The following is a 21,347-nucleotide window of genomic DNA, read 5'->3' as shown; positions in this document are numbered from 1 at the left end:
ATGCGTAATGTAGAATAAAAAAGATTTTCTAATAAGGAATTAACCCTGAAAAGGGGTATGAAATTGGGCCTCTAGTGTATGTTGCACCCACAGAGTGCTGACAAGCTATCTCATTCCAAGCATGTTTTCTCATGTCATGCCAGACATTACATAGTTCCAGATCTGCAATGTCTCACTTCCACCTTTACACACACAGATACACATGCATGTGCCCACACACAGAGACACAGGCTCATAAATGGTGCACTCCTAACATACATTCACACAAAGACGCTGTCCAATGTGTTTCAATCTGGCCAGTGTCAGATAACACGTTGTGAATAGTGAGGAAGGTGGCAAGAGCTGATAGTGCGTCAAGAAGCAGAAAGGAATGGAACCTGGTCAGTAGTATCCACATACATCCACAATGTACTATTTCAGATGGTTTAGAAAGCACACAAAAGGCTATTCAGTCTCCATTTGTACACAAACTCGCCTTCCCTTTCGCAAGGAGGCTCTACAACACTTCAAAGGAACTTTGCCCTCAAATATTACAAAGCAGCATGATACAGCCTGACTGCAGCAGAAATGCTGGTGAAGAGGAAAAGTCTCCAGTCTTTGCATATGGCTTGTTCTGGGAGTGCTGGAGAGAAACAAGATTGAGACAGACTCAAACGTAACAGATGGAGATACTAAAGGAAAAAAGAAAGGAAATGTGGCTTTAAATCAAATACAACAAAAGTTCAGGGAGGAAAAGGTCCCTGATACAATAGTCAGCTTTGATACTGAGGGCAAGAAGTCTCATAAGTATGAGTGGATAAGGTGAACCTTTGAATGAGACACAAAGAGAGTCTTTGTAATGTGGACGGAGATAACATGAGAAACAGGAGACCAGGAACAGATTGTGAGCAGAACAGCTTGAGGTACTTCTGCATGGCCATGGGAGGATGTCATATAGCTGGTGAAGGGGGAAGGGAGGCTGGGCTGCATGCCGAGCCTGCCTTGTTGGCGCAGCTCCTGGCTATGAGGTGCCCGAGCTAGAACGCAGCACCCCTTGTTGAAATCAGCTGATCCTTCACAGACGCCTTCATAGAACTACAATGTTCGAATGGAAAGCACATAACAGTACAGCACACTGTTTCCCATAGACCTCCCACACACTACGAGCTTCATAGTGATATCACCGCTGGAGTTCCATGCAGGTTAGGCTTAACACTATTTCAAATGTTCTGATTTATTTGACTCTTTGTCATTGTCATTTTAAAAGCTTTACAAAACAAAGGAGTGATTAAGAGATGACAAAAAAGCCTTCCGAATGACGAAACACCTTTTGTGTTTTGTGTATCCACAATAGGACGCAGGGGGGCTTTCATTGGGCTCATTGTCGTCCAGTGCCATGCGTAGGAGAGGAAGCCCCCCTGCCAGGTAGCAGGTTCTGGGCAAAGGCAGGGGACTGGCCCCGATTACTTTAACATGTTCCCAAAACAGGATTAACACAGCACACTACCCACAGAGGTCCAGTGCTCGTTCGCTTTTTATTATACCCAAACAGAATAATCATCATCATGCCTGGCCAATGAATGTGGAGCTTTTTTAAAACCTCAAGAGGGAAAAAATCCTAAAGAAAGACAAAGAGAGCAAAAGGAGAGAGAGAACAAAAAGGGGAAAGGGAAAAAAATAAATTCCAAGGAGAGAGAAAATAGGCCAGCCTGTCTGGCAGCACAGCCTCCACATGACTTTGATTTGAGGAACAGATAAGTCTAACTTTCTAGCTTTCACGAGGTGCGCTGCGTGTGTGTGATAGGGTAGATCTAATTTGCAGTGACATTCTGTATGACTTTAAAATTAAGAAAAATGCAGCGACCAAAGAAAACCAGTTTATATTGAACAACAAACAACTATACTTTGCATAATATTTCCTAATGGAATGATCTATTTTTGGACTCAATAGAAAACATTTGCCTTTCATATATTGATCCATAGATGAATACATTTCATGATTAATACTTATTATGATCAATCAAGAAGTAACCATGATCGTTGTAAAACTTGCCTGCCTTGAAAGTAAATCTAACTTAAAAACTACATATTGCACTATTGGTTTCTCACTGTTAGGAAAAACATTAACTTCCCAGCAAGAGGTATATTTTTCGGTTTCTGTTAAAAAAAATCCTGCTGACAGAGCAAATACTGTCAATGCTGAACAATGTTATCGGATAAACAAGTTAGTAGCCAAAACACTCAGATGTATTTCCTGAAACAAGAGGCACTCAGTATGCTGAATCCTTCGGGCTCTCCCACACATATGTGCAAGTCATCGGACAAGAACTGTATGTGATATATCAAATATGCAGGAAGTATGATCCTGCATTAAAGACACATTTGTATCTAATTCTGATTTCCAAAAAAAAGGAATGCAGACAGGATAGGGGTTTTACCAGCTAATTTGTCGAAATTACAACAAACAATACATTTCAGCTAAAAGGGATTTTTTACTAACCTACCATATTTGGGGATTTCTACAGTCTCTGATAATGCTGAATGCCTTTTCCAGTCACCTATTTGGCTCTCAGCATAACCCAGGCAACATAACAAGTGTGGTTTATGGAGCATACAAATTCAGTAAATCCGCTCCCTCTATGGAAAACAGCTGACCCTTAGTGGTCAGCTGGGTCTACACTACTGTATTTTACACACTCATCTACTACTAGAGAACCTATCGGACAAACCTCTGAAATACCTACAAAAATACGCACATTCGAAATATGCAAGCAAGTGCAAAACACAGCACCGTTCTTTGCAACTAGCATTCTTCAATATACTGTGCAAGAGCTTATTATTGGACCTATTTCTTGTTTGCAAATGGTTCTTCAATTGAGCTGCGATGGTTTTTAAAGATAGAATTAATCAAGCTGATTATTTTGAGGTAGTCTGTAAAGTATGATATGTAAAGTAAGATATGCTGTGCATTTTGAAAATAGATTATGATCGTATGATTATGAAATTCAATTTAGGATAGGCTGCCAAAGTCACCAAGTTTTTTTAATATGTTTCAACTCCACAATAAGACTTGTGCTCAAGCTTTGGTAATGTATCAATACACAACGAAATCCAGGTGAATGGCATTACCTTTGTATTGGATACTATTTCATTACTTTGTGTGAACAAAACAGAACAGAAAAAGAGTGTGGTTTGAAATGTAATAAACAATAGTGCATTTTTATCTGAATACTGAATGAAATCATTTCCTGAGATGTGAAAGGGTTGCTTGTAAAGTCAGACCCACAGTGAATCAAGCTCCACTGAGAATTAGACCTTCTGAATAGGTTAACCTTTGAATGTGATTAATTTGACTTAAAATGTCACTGCATGCAGTATTGCTGAGAGGCTTTTAAATAAGTGTCTGTTGCCAGGGCTTTTAAGAAAGTGCTTTATGTGGTGACAAAATCACGGCTGATAAAACAGGAACTCTGAGGCTGTTTTTAAGGTTCTGCACTAAACTAAAATACTTGCCGCTTCCTCAGATGAGCTGCGAAATGCCAGTGAAGGCGGCGCTTCAACCAAGGCTCAGTGGAGCACAGCAGCCAGATGATGAAAGGCTTTATTCATACGGAGTGACAACAAATAGATTCTTTTCCAGCTACAGTTCTCTGAAGCCCCCTTTGAGGACAAAGGACAAAACATTTTGAATGCCACCATCCCATATGACCCAAATTACCATATAAAAATCCTCAAAATCTCGTGGACAAGGCATGACGATCGGAACAAAAACCAGAGACAACTTGCATGCTTAAAAGCTTTTTATCGTTGCAGCTCAGCTTCGGTATCAGCTGGGGAGCCAGATTTATGCAAGAAGGATTAAATTAGCATATTCATATATTAAAATACAAGTATGCAACTGCTTTGGAGGTTTTTGGGAAGTTTCATCTTCCATCAAAGCGGTTCACATAGTTCACAGAAAATAATAATTCAGCGAGAAAGCATCTTTTCATTTGATTTTGCAGTGTCTAGACTACAGCATGAGAGTGCTTGTATATGAATGGGTCTAATATATTTTGTTATTTAGAGTCCATTCGGAAAAGACTGTGGCAATCTGCTCCTCTCAGAGAAGGTTCACAGGTTCAGATAGACACAGCAGAGGGTGGAGTAGAGGGGGCTCAAGAATGTATACTTAAAAAAACCTCTGGCTAGACGGCACCATCATCACAGCAGCTCTGCGTCAGGAATGAGACAATGGAAGATTCCTGAAGTTCAATGCTCAACTGAGATGGTAGAAGAGGAGGAACAGTGACTACCCTACTACAAAACAAATAGTAAAATAGTAAAATAGACTCTTATTGCACTATTTCGCTTTTTATTTTGTATTTACTTGCAATATTTTTTCTGTTTTATTGTGTTGCACTGTTGGTGGAGCCTGTGACCTAAGATTGTAATCGACATAACTACACTGTAGCTATGTACGTGTGACAAATAAAAAGCCTTGAACCTTGAACCATATCATGGTTTGTTTAACAGTAGAGTCTTCATGAGGAGAGGCTTGACTTAAGGATATCAACTTATTTTCTTTATTAGATAAGTAAGATGAGATGTACAGCAACTATGATTCTACAGCCAGGAGATGTGTGGGTTAGCTAAGCATGAAGACAAGATACAAGTTGAAACAGCTAGCCGGGCTATTTCAGAAGGTAAGATATCTGCCTACTTTAGCACCTAGAAGGTGTTGGGAGTCTTTTCAATGCTGTAAGGTTGCTATGGAACCAGCAAAGCACTCAGAGGCTAAAGAATAGTCCTGCACATAACTTCAAAATGCTTCCTGTTGAAAGTCTTAATGCTAAGCTAAACATACCAGCTGTTGGTTGGCATCAACCAAATCTCAGCAAAAATCAATTAAACATTTTTCAAAAAATGTCAAACATTTTTTTCATCAAAAGTTGAGCTGAGAATGAAAATACAGCAGATAATCTAGTGGTACAAATAAATTCAACCACACCCCACAGGGGGGGGGGAAGGGGCAGCATCAGACAAAATAAGAAGATTAAAAAAGCAAAGCCTTTCTGTATGTAAGCCAATATGTTTGTGTTATCCGTCCTTTTTTTCAATAGGTCACATCATACAGTTAGAAGTCAGGTCATGTATGAAAGTAAATCTATAAACTGTCATTTCCTGGGATAGTTGAGAGCAATGATAGCATCACAACATAAACATATCAGCACAAACAGGACAGTTTGGCCAATGTTTCACTCATTACTCGTCTCTTTCCTTTTGCTATTTGTCACAAGAGAAAAACAGAGCCATGACAACTGCCTCATCAGCTTCCAAACGTTTCATTAGGGTTTCAATTACCTGGGTGCTGACAGTTCGTGTCCCATCCGTGGCTTCCACCGTCAAGTTGTAATTTGATTTCGGCTCAGTGTCCAAGGGCCGTGCAACAATCAAGGTTCCACTGGCCTTGCCAACGTCAAAGCGGCTGTCATAATTACCACCTGTGGAATTATTATTTTTGTGCAAACAAAGAAAGAACAAAAGATTAGAGACAAATCCTCACTTAGTTGTGTGCTTTTAGCAAGGTTACCCAAACACGAAACGGGGGTGCTGAGATGTGCATACAAACATCAATTTGGAGCTGTGCTGATGTCTAAGATAATGAACAGATAATGTGTTGTTTATCTCAAAATGACTCACATAATAGCTTGTTCATGCATTTAACATCAACATACGAATGATGGGCACACACATGGGATGAATGTATAATACACAATGTCCTTTTATACAGTGGATGAACAGATGCTGAACTCTCAAGGTTCAACCACAACGGATGATATGAAATGGAGCTGTAATTCACACAATGTAAGGGTAAGAGGTGTTTCCTTTATCTCTTGAGACTCCTAATCAGGTCATGGGTTTAGCGGGAAAATGTGGCACAACATCAATCCAGAAGCACAACACAATTCAACCACAGCCAACATGAAGCACCAACACACAGTGTGGGATGATCTGTTAATACAGCACAGAGTGTTAGGAGATCCCAGCAGCTACCTTCTGCTGTACAGTTGTGGTCACAAGCCATCTGTAGGATGTAAAACATCTCAGTATCCTCTATGCCGTCTTGCAAAAAAATCCAACCAAACAGAACATTCCAGAAAAAAGAGGAAAGCGGTAAGCAAAGAAAGAGAGAAGAGAAGAAAAGAGACGTGTCAGTCAGACATTGATTAGAGGGAGGACAGGCTGGGAGGAAGGAAGAGGCAAGCATTTTTTGAAAGCAGTCAATTTTCAGTAAGTCTTCTCGTGCATAAAGTGCCTATCAGAGCTGCAGTTTAAAGGCAACGCACATTCAAGAGAGAACAAATTCAGTTTTAACACTTCAAAACAGAGTTGCCAATTAAAATTGTTAAGAAAAATGCTGCATTGGCTCACACAAGTCAGCTAGGACACATATCAATATTTTTAGTTTGTGAGCTATTAACTCATGATTCAATTATGTTATATATTATAAGCTATACAAAAGCAACATGCAGTACCACAGGAACAGTGAAATGGAGAAAAACGGTTCAAAGTATTGAAGATAGCTGACAAATTCCAGATAATTACAACTGGTCATTATGTGCATGTTCAGGTTAACTAATAACCTAAACTAACCGCCATTAAACCTAGACTAGTTTAGCTTTTTCCCACATCATACCTGTATTTATCTACGTCATTTGATAGTATAGAGAACAAACCAAATAAAATAAAATACAAATTTGGCAAGCTCTCTAATTGTCGGTAGCTCTGTGACAATACTATATACTGATATTATAAAAAACACTTCTTTGGACTGTTATATCTATGATAAAGATAAAAAACGACCATCAATTTCCAGACTTCCTACACACAAACACTATGTTAGTCCTAAAAAGAGTTTTTCTACATTCTATATACGACAGAGGTGAATGTTAGGGAGGAATTACCTGTGATTTCGAACCACACCGGGACATCAGAGGACTCTGTGGCCACCACCCCCACCATGTGGGCCACAGGGTCGCTTTCCATTACGGAAAATGTGAAGGGGGACTCCTCGAAAACCAGGGGAGCTGCATCGGCGGGCAATTGTGGTTTAGGAATCCACTCGATATGCAGACGACAAGTGGACGATTTCTGAGGACGTCCATTGTCGACGGCTTTAATCTGAGGGAATGGCGGAGAATTGAAGATGTTATAGAGAGTAAAGAGTCATGCAATTTTCTCGTGGAAAATGAACATGTCCGTTTATGTCTCTGTTGGATCTAGATTCAAAATGTTTTTGCAAAGTGCATTAGACACCGTTAGTTCAACCACTGATTTGATGCACAAAAAGTGGCATATCATTCATATAAATGTTCTCCCCAGAATGGGTTTCATTCGTAAAAGCTTCTCTGTACTCTGAGCTGTCAGCACGGCGAGAGAACCATGCCTTTTTGAATAACAAAACACCTTTTGTGTGTTAGTCTTTTGTGATTCAACCTTTTGTGTGGACTTAAATTACTGTAAACTAGGGTGAGCAGTGTCTTCTTGCAGCCGGATACACAATTGTGCATGTGTTGGGACATAAAATCTAGGTCTATATCAGTATCAACTAGGCAGTTATCACAGTCTACTGTGAGGCCTAAACTATGGGTTAATTCTGCTATTTAAGCTCTTGATGATGAAGGCACCACACGGTAATATAACCAGCGTAATAAAGGAAACTACTTCAGGCTCATCATTCTTTCATCAGGCTAAAGACAGGGTGAAGCCATTAGAAACTCACTGTAAGAATGTTGTATTCTCCAGCAGAAGAGAACTTCTTGGAGGAAACCATGCCGGTCTTGGGTTCGATGAAGAACTTTCCGCTTTCATCCTCGATGCTGTAAGAGATCTCGGAGTTCGGTCCCTCATCCCGGTCTGATGCTATGACCCGATACACCGGGTCTCTCTTCATGGCTCTCTCTTTCTCTGGCTTCTCTCGCTCCGGGAGCTTGATCTTATAGATCTTTTCCAAAAACATCGGCCTATTGTCATTCTCGTCCAGGACTCGGACGATGACGCGGACAGTGGTGGATCTGGCAGGAACGCCGTGGTCACTGACTGTGATCTGAGGAGAAAGGATAAAAACTTTAGAACAAGAAGTACGTACAAACAAAGAAGCAAATATTGAAGATACCATTACATGTCTTCTATGGCCCATTCCTCTTCTTAAGACAGATACAGTAAAGATTTGAACGCATTGAACGTTATGTAAAACTACGGATATCAAAACCGCCGTGTAAGAAAGTTATACTTCCAAAGCCTAACTTAAATCAAAGCAGCACAGATGAAAAGGGGGAAGCAAGCTTTATTACTTTATTATGCTTTCATTCCACTTCTTCTCAGAAACTTAACTAGCAGCCAAACTTAAAGGCAACTGCTTCTAAGGTTTAATGGCAGGGGGTATTTTATATTACACATTATTTTTCGTTAAAACTAAATGTTTTATCAAATCCCCCACAGTAGTGCACCGTAGAAAGAGTCTTGTAAGTCATAATCTCTAGCAGGACAATAAAAGACCAAATTCTATGTTATGTACTTTCATCCCAGAGAGAATGCAACATGTTTGGTTTCTAGGTTTTGTGATTCTTTTTATTTAGCTAAATGTGACTTTATTTCAAACACATAGGCTGTCAATTCCTATGCACATGGTGATGCAATTTACAGATCACTTAGGAAAAGAAATAAAGTGTCTTGTTCTTTGAAAAATAATAGTAGACCCACTGTTGCCCCTGGAGAGTCACTAGCAAGGGCTTGGGTATTAAGTAAACATGGTTTATGTTTGTGTTAGGGTGAACTAAAAACATTTCCCTAACTGAAATAAAGTTTATGTCAGCCTGTGATCATGATAACAGTGGCTTGTATGGCTGCAACACGAACAACCCACCAGAGCTAATTATTTTTAATTAGCTGCACCTCTTCACTCTGATAGCAGCAGCTGCACCGACTCTGCTCTGTGTCAAACTGGCAAACAACGATTTTACACTGCTAATAAACATTAAGACTGATTGTGCTCAGCTAAAGGCCGGGGGCTTTCTTAAACCCCAGAAGAACTCAGTATAAAAGACTGTGTCACGAACCTGAATAATTAAAGAGACGATCATTTAAGTCATGACATCAAGCGTTACTGGTGGCTTGCTTATGCTTTTGTAATTCGTGACATGATTTTACACTCCGGTGTGGCCACAAACATTTGGGTGCACAGTTTGAGGAGTTTAAGGCTGACCTAAACAAACACAATTCTCATCTTGTCCCAGAAAAATGGGCTCAAGGGCTGCTTTGAGCGCTGTCAGAGACGTGAGCATTTTGCGCTTCAAGCGGCAAAATACTGTAGAAGGGCAGAACAAATGTCACAGTCATTTTGGAGCCATCTGCTAAGTGCTTGACTAAAAACCGTCCAGGGCTAGCACAACCCATTTGGTGCTATCGTTTCAATTACCAAAGTAATGTGTTTTTGTTTTTCTCGCAGTGTGTGCAGCTGTCCGTGCTATACACACGATCAGAACTTATTAAATGGGATGACAAGAAACCTCGCTGGTGTGTTGGTGCCCATCGTGTGCTGTGTAACGAACCAGTGCCTACTATCACATGAGCTTTATTTGTGAAGGTAGAGTGCTTCAAATCCCTGATTAAATAAAATACCTTTAAGGCTTTTTTCAAGATTTTATGGATGGGAGCCTATTAAGTATTAAAATGAAATGTCCCAGCAGTACCTCATCAAACTGCTAAGTGTGTAACTGCGTGCATGAACACTATTCATCACCACGCATCTCTCTTTGGAACATTTTAATCAAAAGCCTTTGTTTGATAATTAGGCAAACTAAACAAAAAGACAGAAGGAGTTACACCAGAGGGACCGTGTCTCATTGCATCAGTATAACACTGCTGTGAAGGGAAATGCACGGAGCTGCTCCATAATGTTCTGATTATATATTGCAAAACTTCTAGTTTCATCTAACCGACCATATGCAAATCATTTAGTTTGAATGCACTTCATCTTAATTAAAATAACCTGGAAATCAGGACAAACTAAGAAGGTTGTTTGAAGTTGTTTATCATAGAAATGTGTATTGTGCTTGACCATAACGTGTGGAGGAAAACAAGTAAAGCTTAAGTTCCACAGCTAACTTTTACAGTTATAATCAAACGGGAATTTAAGAAGAGACACTAATGCTTTAATTACTGCTATACTAGTTTGAGAATATTTTTTTATGAATCTCATTGTTTCAATCCTTCCAAATTTGAGAATGTGTCCTACTGCATGATTGTTTTTAAAGGACACATAAAACCTTAAGAGCAACTCCTCTGAGTGATAAGTTTGAATACAACGTTTTTTTCTGTTTTAGTGTTTAGTTATAGTTACCCAGATGCAATGGAAACCCTAACAAGAATACTTCAAATAGAATGTTGTTTACGTCCATTGAGTGTTGTCTCTTTGGCTCCACATTGCCGGTATGTTTGTGTTTTGGAGTGTCGGTTAGACAACATAACCAATCAAAAGACTCCATTAGTCAACATAACCAGAAAAATAGACTAGGATCAAATGTCTTGGTCGAGGAGGCTATTTTCCAGGTCCACTGCATCTTGTTAACTGCATAATGGGATAGGTTCCAGACAACAGATGTGAGCAGCCCATTCACCTCTGCTTTTCCATTATAATCTCTTCTCTCACAGTTCTATGTTTGAATCCTAAGCATGTCCTGGCATGTCCCGCTTAGCTATTTACCCAACCCCCCCCCCCCCCCCCCGGGACGCCTCTCATCCTGCCGCCAGAGCCCACACTCAGACCTTCAGGAGCAGCTTCGCCTTTTCTAGAATTCCCCCACTGCCTTTCTGCCTTTAGCTCTCTTTCTCTCTTTCACACACAGGCACACGACGACTACCAACCCCCATGCTTCTCATCATTAAGCTGCAGGCCCCCCCTGTGCTCTCTCCACCTCCTTTTGGCATTTGGTGCAAACAATGCTGACACAGCCCCCACCCTAATTGCTCCACATGTTCCACATGGCCCCACATGTTTCGTTTCTTCTCCTACAACAAGCTCGTACAAAAACTTCAACACTAGTTAGGGCATCAATTTGATTTGTTCTGCCAGCACAGACAAAGGCATGTGCACACACATATATATTCTTCTGAGTCATGATTATGCCTCAATGAGCTGCCCTGAGGATACACTAAGGTGTGTGTGTGTGTGTGCGCAGAGGGCAAATTGTAGGCTTTAGGGCCCTTTGCTGCTCCATGAATGTCTGGCCCAATAAAGAGCTTCCTGCTGGATTCCCAATAACCAGTGACCAACACGCACAAACTTCTGAAGTTGCCATGGATACGCAGCTCTTTCCAGGCTGTGTTCACTCAGCCACTTTCTACCAATTCAGGTCAAAAGTTACTTGCTTTAATTATCCCCCCATTTCATACAAAGTAGGAATTTTCAAGAAAAAGCTTTTAAAAGTAGTTTTTTTGAAAATTGGAATGTCTTTGTGCACTGAAATAACTTGATCTGATATCACTGTAAGCTTTAGTTAACAACATTATGAAAAAAGTAAGAATATAACGACATTGAGAACAGGCGTGATGAATTTTGCGTTGCATTCCACCAGAGTTGAGATGAGTGTTTTATGTGGTTAATAAATGTATGTCTGGAGGCATTTTGTCAAATGTGAATAATTAACTAAATGTTCACCTCAGCTTAGCTAAGGGGGGAATTAGCTCCTTTTTCTTATTAACGACTTTGAATCAGACACCAATTCCAACCTAGCAATTCAACAGCTTTCAACCACATGGAAGTAGCAATTGTACGTCTCTAGAGCAAACCACTAGATGGAGGAACTTTGCATGGGAAGATTCTTTCTGAACTTTTATCCAGTAGTCTTCACATATTCAGGTAGAGATTTAAAAAAAAATATTTGTAATTTTATTTTTTTACCAACCTTTTTAATACATTTATCAGCACAATATTTCCCTATAGTAACACAGTCTTTTGTTATTCCCTACGTTAATCCCTATACTTTTCTCAGTACCGTATAGGGCTGAACGATTAATCGATTTTAAATCGAAATCGCGATTTTAAATGATGCGATTATCAAATCGCAAAGCCTGCGATTTTTTTAACTTTTTTTTTTTTTTTACAATTTTTTTCTTTTTACAATTTTTTTTTTTCTTGTGTGTCAATCATCCACACCAATCAGAAGTGCTGTGCTCCACATGTACCAGCCATTGTTAATCAATCAGAAGTAGCCCATGATAGAAGGTGATAGACAGATTGATCCAATCACCTGCCAAGTGCTTCTGAAAGTGCCTGCCCTTTCCAAATGGCTTCCAATGGAGCTTTAGATGGTTTGGTGAAACAAACCATCTGGGTCAGGTTAGTAATGCTCCATCACGTGTTTCTATTAAAGGGTGAATCTTAAACTGAAGCTTGACTTTAAAGCAACCGAACCGAAGTTTCATGTAAGTTTAGTTTTTTCACTCGTAGCTCGGGCTGCGGGGGTGCTAGAGACGGGAGCACGTTGATACGACCTTCCTAGCCGGAGTTATGGCCGCATTTTACAATAAACTTCCATTGGGTCGCTTAAAAACAAATATCGCAATTCGATCGCAATCGCAATATTTGTCAGAAAAATCGCAATTAGATTTTTTCCCTAAATCGTGCAGCCCTAGTACCGTAATGCAATTAGTGCAGTGCGATGTACATTCAGAGTATGAAATACAACGCTGCTCTGGCACCAGATGAATCATCAGCCAGTGATCACTGAAATGTTTAACTTCTAACAATAATTCAAAGGTGTTCAATCTGTTCTCTGTTAGCCCTGGAAATACAATTCAAATGCTTATTATCAATCTTGGGTCTGTGGTGCGAAAGAGGGAGTGAAGCACCAGGAGAGGACAGAGCCCCGCTCAATTAAAACCCACAAGTTTAGACATTGGCCCGTTGGTTTGACAACAGTTTCCTGTCCCGACTTGCTTCATCCACCGAACGGAAGAGTGGGAAAGAACAAAGGAGCAGTCACCAGGATCTCCCCCACGCCTCCCACATCTACCCCTTCCGGAAATTACTAGGTAAATGATTCCAAAAGGACATGTCTCGCATTAAGACTGTTATTGTTGGCAACATATGGCACTCAACCACAGCTGTCTGGAAATGCCAAACCTCATCGACCGATCTTCTCTTTTTTGTGTTGCTGATTATCGTGTTTCTACATTTTCTTTTACATATATGAAAGAGGCTGACAGATCCATATTTCTTTCCTTTAGAGTTGAGACATTTACAAAATAAAGTGCTTACCTCAAGAATGTGCTCAACTTGCTGCTCCCTGTCCAGTTTCCTTGAAGTAGTTGTAACCAGACCTGTTGGAGACAAGAATACATTATATTTATTATAAGGATATAAAGAACGAATTACATACAAAATAAAAACATGTGAATCACTTTAACTCGCTCTCTATTTTAAATGATAAAGTAGTCATACCATTCAAACTCAAAAATGGTGTTACAGGTTGCGTAGAAATGATCAGCAAGCAATGGTTTATACCAAGTTAAACAACTCTTGGCCACAATTCCCAATAAACTAAATACTATGGAACTTTGCCAGAAAGGCATTAAGGAAAAAAAATGGTTTATTGTTTGTTGATAATATGGATTTTTGAACTATCAAATAATGACATCGACATCAAACATTCGGTTTCAGTAGACTATGTGGTGGACTAACTGTAGGTGGAGTTGGTCAGAGTCAAAAGGACACTTGAAAGAGAAAACACCTTGACAGTAAAACAGTATTGGATTTTTAAAACTCCAATCCCTAGTCACTGTTGGGTGACATCATCTGAACCCTGCTGGTTATCTCATCAGTCGGCCATGAGTCAAGAGTTTGCATCTGGAGCAGGCCCCTGTATGTCTTTCCTTTCTTTGGTCAAACCAGTCTCCAGACAGCCCACCACACTGCCGTACAACTGTGAAATATCACAAAGGCCTGCAAATAGTGTCCAAACAGCAGCCTAGCCTTGATACAGTGCTTTTAAATCCTCCACAAGCTGAATAAATAGTCAGACAGACAGACACCCCCCCCCCAGTCCTGAGCACTCTTTGAAAAAGAAAAAGGGAAGTTCAGAAAACATCCTGCTGCTAGTTGAAGAGTTTCAAGGTTCTTTTTGAGCTTTATCGTTCATTTCAAGTAGAGGGATTTATGTTGTATGACACCGATCACACAGAGGAGACTTGGTTCTGCCAGGATGTGACTAAAGTGAAAATAAAAGAAGCTTAAGTTGCTGACTATTCAAACCTATACACAAACTAAGAAAGAAAAGAAGCGGATAAAGATACTGCTACATGGATACGTTATATTCAGCGTTCTGTTCTCACTACCAATGTAATTGCAGCGTTGCAGAGTGTAGAGTAGACATGCCAACTTCAACCGCACCAGAGCTGTCTGCTTGCCACACTGCGCATGATTAGCATAAAGCAAAGGATTTCCGAAACCCAAACCCATCAATGGCACATATGCCTGCAACGAGAATAGCAGGCCACAACTTACAGCTCCTGAAATAACCCTCCCTCAGCACTGCAATTGAGGCACACCAGCGAGGCACTTTTCTCCCCCTTTTTTATCCTCTCCTTCTTAGGCTTAATTTCATCTTCACAGAGTGCTGCAAAGATAAAGGTATACTGATATTTAGTTGGAAAAAAAGGGAACCCCAAACACTTCCTGTCGCTGCATCTTTCTCTGCTTATGCTACCTAGAGCTACATGTTGATGGGCTCCAAACTTAAATGTTGTTGATTTTACAAGTAATTATAAAAGCACCCATGGACAAGACAAAGAAAAACGGTGTCTTTCTAAACACTGTAACAGACCCCTCCTTGTTTAGTGAAAATGTTTTTAATAAATGTATAGGACCTGCAGGAATAACTCTTTGCAGCGTTGCATGATGCTTGGATCAGCATGAGTTACGCGAGCTGTATATTATTACCATCAAAGCTAATAGTTCTACTGTGCCACATCAAAACAGACCACGCTGACTAATTATTCATGTGCTTTAGCAAGGCTGGAGCTGGTGGATGAGAATGTTTCCAAGCTCCCCTGTGTGCTCTGTTAGGTAACTCCTCTCTTTGTACATGTATTATAGAGCAGAATACAGACGACAGCATTAACCACACTGACTCTAGGTCTCGGATTTATTTTGAATTTTATTTTCTAGGTATCATAACAGAAACCGTGCTTGTCATGTAAACAGCATATGTTCAGTATAGAATCACAGCACTGAAACAAACATAGCATTGGCAAAAACCAATGGTATCAGAAAACGACTGGCATTCGTCCAAAGCCTGCACTGGAGGAAATAGTACGTTTGGTTTTAGTCCTGCATTGCAAAAGAAGTTTCATTTCAAAAACACAATTTACATCTTGAGGCTGCAACAGCGGGAACACCACAAGTGGAGTAAATGACACAGGTAGCACATCACTGGATGCCTTTTGTTTTTAAGTATGCATGCTTTTTAATAAATTGTTCATAAAATCCTTAAAGTGTATATTGTTCTCCAACTGACACACCAATTAGCACTGCTACCTCTATTTGAAAAAAGGGATAGGGAATTTGGCGAGAGTGCAAGTGCAAGAAAGAAAGTAAAGCTTAACAGGAAGTGAAAAGTAATTTAGTCCTTAGTTTACTGCGGTGAGAATACAAAAGGCAAGGCAGTATTAATATACTCCTTCCAGATACAGTTGTGCCTTTGGCAACAGCGAGGTGACAAATGTTACATAGCAGGACGGCAACATTTTCTGCCAAACTGTATTTTCTTTATACACCTCTAACATCAGACAACAGACAAGCTGTCATGTAGGGAATATCTGCCAGGTTTCCTCCTGTCAATCCCGAGGAATACCGGGTAACGCAAGGCTGCAACTAATGATCATTGATTTGTATTATTGACTAATAAGTCACTAATTATCTAACAGATTGTTTTATCTATAATAATTTGATATATAAAACCAAGTAAGACATTTATTCAGAAAACTATCACATTAAAAAAAGGTATGCAGCTTATCTTCAAATAGGAGACACTGCAACTCAGTATTGATTTGTATTTGTCTCCTTTAATCAAAGCTACTGCAGATTATTTTTCTGATCACTTCATTAATTTACTGTTCATCTCTACAATAATCAGTTCAGCCGCTCTGGGGCATGGTCTCTTGGTAAAATAGTTTTAAAGCACAGGCTAAATGTGACTGCTTTCGCCCATGTTTTTAAAATATTTTAGAATTCTGATTGAGCATGAAACCAGCTTCCTCCTCAAGATGTAGAGATGTCTGGGAGTACACTATGAAGTGCCAGAATATATGTTGCATCCACTGTGGATGAGCAAAACTATTTTAAAACATGTTGTGTTGTGGCCTAAACTGCTTTTGTTTGCTTCGATGCCATATTTGTCTGACTTGCTGCCAGCTCGCTCAAAGATCTCTGACCACGAGACACGCCGCCCACTCTGATATCTGAGCACGGATCTCACTTTGGAAAACATCTTGTTTCAAAGAAATCTTAACTTTCAGAATTCTAAATCTATTTAAACTCTTCCCGCAACCGTCATAAAAAAACGACAAGGAATGGTCCTTTTATGTAGGACTATGCTGGAGCTAGTGTTTTAGCCGACAAAGGTGCACTCGTATATCTCTACCTAAACGTTTAGGAACTATGAAATTATTGCTTGGTAAGCCAGAGCTCAACAGAGAAGTCTGAACTTCCATCCCACAGCCTTTGTAAACACACACACACACACACACACACACACACACACACACACACACACACACACACACACACACACACACACACACACACACACACACACGAGCCATCCTCAGGCGTGGGCCGACAGTAATTATAGCCATGCTGTTTTGAAAGGGGGAGAAAAACAACAGCAAAGGCAGCAGTGGCAGTCTCAACCATGTCCTTGAGAGCTACAACCACTGCTCCAAAATGGAGGCTTGGGAGGAGTTAAGGAGTCCAGGACATTGTTGGGCAGGTTCATACCCGGGCATTGCTGCTGTGATTAAGTCTTTGGAGTGACACACATATTTATGTGACAAACATTCAGCAGTAACTCCAGACAATTGGGAATGTGCTGTGTGTCTGCAGAGGCTGGACCATGTTTAAGTCCTTGAGATATTTAGTAATGTTGATGATGAACTGACACTATTCTGTGAAAATTCATTATTACAATTCTTGTTATTTCTCACGGGTGTTGGAAATAATGAACACAGCATGCAACCTTTCGTATCGTGAAACCCACTCTTCTACTCCAGACAGTTATATCAATATTCGCCACTTTATTATGAGTTAAGTATCTGCCACTGGAGCCTAAAAAAACGCTGTGAAATGTATCTGATTTCACTGCTTGTGATGCCATCTATACTCTCAGATGAAAGCTGTGAGAGACGTACATCCAAAGGACTGTGGGAGTTTCAGAAGGGATTGGTCATTAAATTAGGAGCTGTTATCCTTTTAACCGAGTGTCCAAAATGCTGCTAAATAAGAGCTACTGTTCTCTTTTATTGAAAAGGAAAGCAATGCTTGGCATGCCATTTAAAACAGCCAGTGTGGTCCAACTAATGTCCTGTTCTGTCATCTGGAAGCACAAAGAATTTGACAAATGCAACAAAGAGAGGCAATATAATCTTATACAAACACATAAATAAATTCATATAGTCTTTGTGAAAAGGAGTTAAAGGGATTTAGCAGATGAGCATTGTTTGCATTAGGATTGAGATACCTCAGCACCTCACAGCTGCAAGGCTTATTTGTAATCTAAAAAGGCAAGCACGTCATGGAAGACTTGGGGCTTTGGGGGATTCGGGTTCCCAAGTGCTGGTGAAAGTGAAATGTTATGGGGAGTTGTGTAAATGGATGGGATACTTGGAAGGATTGCAGAAGCAAGGGTCCCATGGTGCTTACTGGAATATTTGACCTTTGTCAATTTGTAACTGTAAAAATGAAATGTACACACTGGGTGGCATTAAAGACCAGGCATACAAGATATTAACAGTAAGAGACTGCATTGGAGAAATGTACCCATGCTGTTATTGCAGGCAGCTAGTTCAGTTTTGATACATAGTTTACACATTTTGTTAAATGACATTCCCCTCTTTCGATCATACACCTTGAGATCTAACATTGATGAAGTCCTTAGGCCTAACACCCCTTGAAAAAAATGACACCAGCATTGTAAGATGAAAACATTCCACTAGAATAGTTTGAAAACAATCAATGGTACAAATACATTGTTTGAGTAAACCGTGTGGACTTACCTTCCAAGACAGAGTCTTGCTAACAGACAGTAAGCATGCTCGTTAGCTCTAAAAACTTCCCTTTTCAATAGCACACTTATGAATGAAATGAAGAACAAACCTAATGAACAAAATGCCTTGGGGGACTAAACCACATTGTAAGGAAAGCTTGGGAAGCTATTGTCACTGAATAACACCAGAATGTTTCCCCTACTCGTTAGCATTTTAGCTTGTCAGCTACAGCAGTTCACTAACTAGACTTGCAAGTAGTCACCAAATGTCTTGACCAAATATTTTAACAGGATGCAAAGATGACATTTTCTGTGCCAACTTATGGTGTGACCCAGTCTTTTTACAAGGTATCACATATCATATGAATTGGGCCAAAATGGCAAGAACAGAAAAATAAAAATGCAGTAAAATACATGTTGGCATAAACAGTGTTTTTCAACTCTGTAGCTTTGAACTGTTCATTTGTTCAAGGCAATTTATACACCTTCCACATGTAAAGTGCTTGTCTGTATGGTGCACTTGAGTAGGTGAGGACATTTGATGTGCCCCAACAAGAGTGACCTCTGACTTTTAACAGAGACGTTTCTCTAAACGTCTACATTAACCTTTGAGCAGATATGAAACCTTCAAACTCAAACACTTCACACAGTCATTTTACTGTGTGGTGAAATCATAATGTTTATTCTGTAAACTTTGGTTTACCCCTCTTGACATCCACATAACAGTGACAGGGTTGGCAGTACTTCTCTCCAGACATTTGCCAATACACTGTCTTGACCGTATCATCAAACCCCCAACTGCCTTTCAAAACACAATCAAATCAATCAATCAGAAAACCTTTTTAGAGATGCCACCATATCTGAGCAAAAAGCACAAAAGGGTGTCATAGTTACTAGGCTTCTCGTTTTAGACAAAAAACCAGCCTACTGAGTAAGCTCCTGTCTTTTATTTATTTTTCAGTCATGAGGGTGGTTACCATTCACATAATGTCTGAGTACACCATAGTTTGTGGGTGGTGTTCTTATAAAGGTTGAGAAGTTAGTAAATGTTAACTTTTACTTCTTACTTTTTTTTTTTAAGGGTAATACATAGCAAAACATTTTTAAAGATGACATGTTGCACCATTGGATATGCTTTAAAAATATTGGGGTTAAACTTAATGTAAGCCACCTTAGCCACCATGACTACTCTTTGAAGTATTAGGACAATCAGGAATGTTTTATTTTTACAATAGCTCTTGAGAGCTGTAACAATTGGTTGGCCCCTAAATCACCGGAAACATCAGGAAGTTGTTGGAAGTATCCATTTCCTATCTCACTTCCCCTGATAGCTGTTGGGGCTTTGGTAAAGCACTGATAACCCCAGTGTGTGTGTTTTCACCCTGAAACATAGAAAGCATTACTGAAAGTTGAGATGAGCACCATACAAAGTGGATGATTTGCAGCTGCAGTCCCACTGGCTGTTTTCCCTTTTCATTCAACCCCGGGGATAACAATTACACATAAAACCTGTCGAAGGTATCCAACCTTGCCAAAGCATTACCCACGGCGCTCCTTTTCAACTGGTGACAATGAATTGCAGGCTGCAGGCAAAGATAAAGAATGGGCCAGAATGGTTCAATACGACTGTAAGAAATCACCTAGGTGTATCTTTCTTCATTTGGGTTTAACCACTGGAATGAAGGCTGCAATTAAGGGGAAAACACTATCAGGTAGAGACAGCCATATCCAATTGAGGCACGCTCTTGTCCTCTATGACATCATTGTCTGCTGACGAATACAGATAGGCGCCATCATTATAGGGAGGAGTTTGCAACAAGCTTAAATTACTCTAAGCACACATCTCGTGTGTCAAGTCAGCACTGACTAATGATTTTTGATTCTTAAAAGTCAATGAACAACCCTTGAATAATTAGTGAAGCTTTAGAAAGTACTAATACCAAACATAGAAATGGAGAAAAGGTGAAACAGGAAGTAGAATAATGAGCATTCAGCAAGATAAGATTGTTATCTTAGTGATCTTTGCTCCAGCTTTCTCTCCTTATCTTAGATTTGAGAAACTTCCTGTGTGTGTTCTGATTACAATATTCTGCTTGGTTGCCCTTTCCTAACACATGCGTGTTCGGGCACAAGGGCTCTGCTCAAAGTCCAGTAAGTCATAGCAAGAGAAAGAGTGATTCACCAGGTAATGAACACTGCTCACTCTTCCACAGAAAAGGTGGGCAACTAAAGTCAACAACCTCACATGAACTAGTTCAGAGCTTGACTACTTCTTTATATAGGAAATACAACTTAGCAGCTAGTAGACTGGCTGTCTTGACTTCTGTATGCATGGAGAAACCATTCTCATTCTAATTTGCACTCAAGTAATAAACAACATTTGATTACATTTACACATTCTGCATAGAGCAAACACACGATTATACCATCTGTATGTCTCACACAGCCCATATCCTGTTGTGACCCGTTGACAACACGCCTAGGAGTCCGTATCCAGGGAAAATAATTCTCCTCAGCTGCCCAAATCAAGGCTTTGGACATTAAAACAACTGTGGTAATGTCAGTGGGTGGGATTAGATCTGTGCCATCAGACAACTAGGCAATGGTTTATCTTTTACACTATCAGATCCTAACAGTATTATTCAAATGCATATCCAGCTGGCTGGCATAATTTCCACCCCACACCGCTCTGCCTATTTTTCTTTCCCTTGGATCTAATCCCTTCAAAAAGCAGTGCTATATCATACTGCTAAATTCTAAGCTCTCAGACGTTGGGATTGTAATAGTGTCTGCTAGAGAGAAGAGCTGGCCTTGCACTTTGATGACAAACTAAAGTCAGAGAACAGCCAAAACAGCAGGACTTGTTTACTTGGCAGAAATAAAGTAGGCCTTTCATCCTGTGGTTTACTGTGCCAATGTGGCTCTGTGCGGAAAGAAGGGCAACCAACGCCACCCAAGGCGTCAAGCGAATGCCTTCATGTGTTTGAAGCTAGAGAGGCTGCTTGGAAAGCTACACAAGGCTGTAGCCTACGATAGAAGGCTAGCTAGTTAGCCTGGAACACA

At 40.1% G+C, this 21,347-nt stretch overlaps 1 protein-coding gene across 9 annotated transcripts in view; it reads right to left on the bottom strand.

Annotated features, from left to right (window-relative positions):
* Positions 1-21,347, bottom strand: part of fat1a (FAT atypical cadherin 1a) — a 67,976-nt gene that overhangs the window by 27,866 nt on the left and 18,763 nt on the right. For 6 of the 9 annotated variants that reach the window (XR_004570514.1, XM_034231529.1, XM_034231530.1 and 3 more), the window contains exons 4-8: positions 13,283-13,344; positions 7,745-8,068; positions 6,927-7,143; positions 6,016-6,084; positions 5,323-5,462 (exon numbers count right to left, since the gene is read on the bottom strand). Coding sequence is in view for 8 of the 9 variants with exons in the window: in XM_034231529.1 (XP_034087420.1) it covers positions 5,323-5,462; positions 6,016-6,084; positions 6,927-7,143; positions 7,745-8,068; positions 13,283-13,344 (812 nt within the window). In the remaining variant the exon portion in view is untranslated. The remainder of the gene's footprint in view (positions 1-5,322; positions 5,463-6,015; positions 6,085-6,926; positions 7,144-7,744; positions 8,069-13,282; positions 13,345-21,347) is intronic. The other 3 variants (XM_034231532.1, XM_034231535.1, XM_034231536.1) reach the window with 1 other exon arrangement.

This window comes from Gymnodraco acuticeps, unplaced genomic scaffold (assembly GCF_902827175.1).
Source record: "Gymnodraco acuticeps unplaced genomic scaffold, fGymAcu1.1, whole genome shotgun sequence".
NCBI lineage: Eukaryota > Metazoa > Chordata > Actinopteri > Perciformes > Bathydraconidae > Gymnodraco > Gymnodraco acuticeps.
The sequence above is the reverse complement of the archived record's forward strand: the minus strand, read 5'-3'. Positions and strand labels throughout refer to the sequence as shown.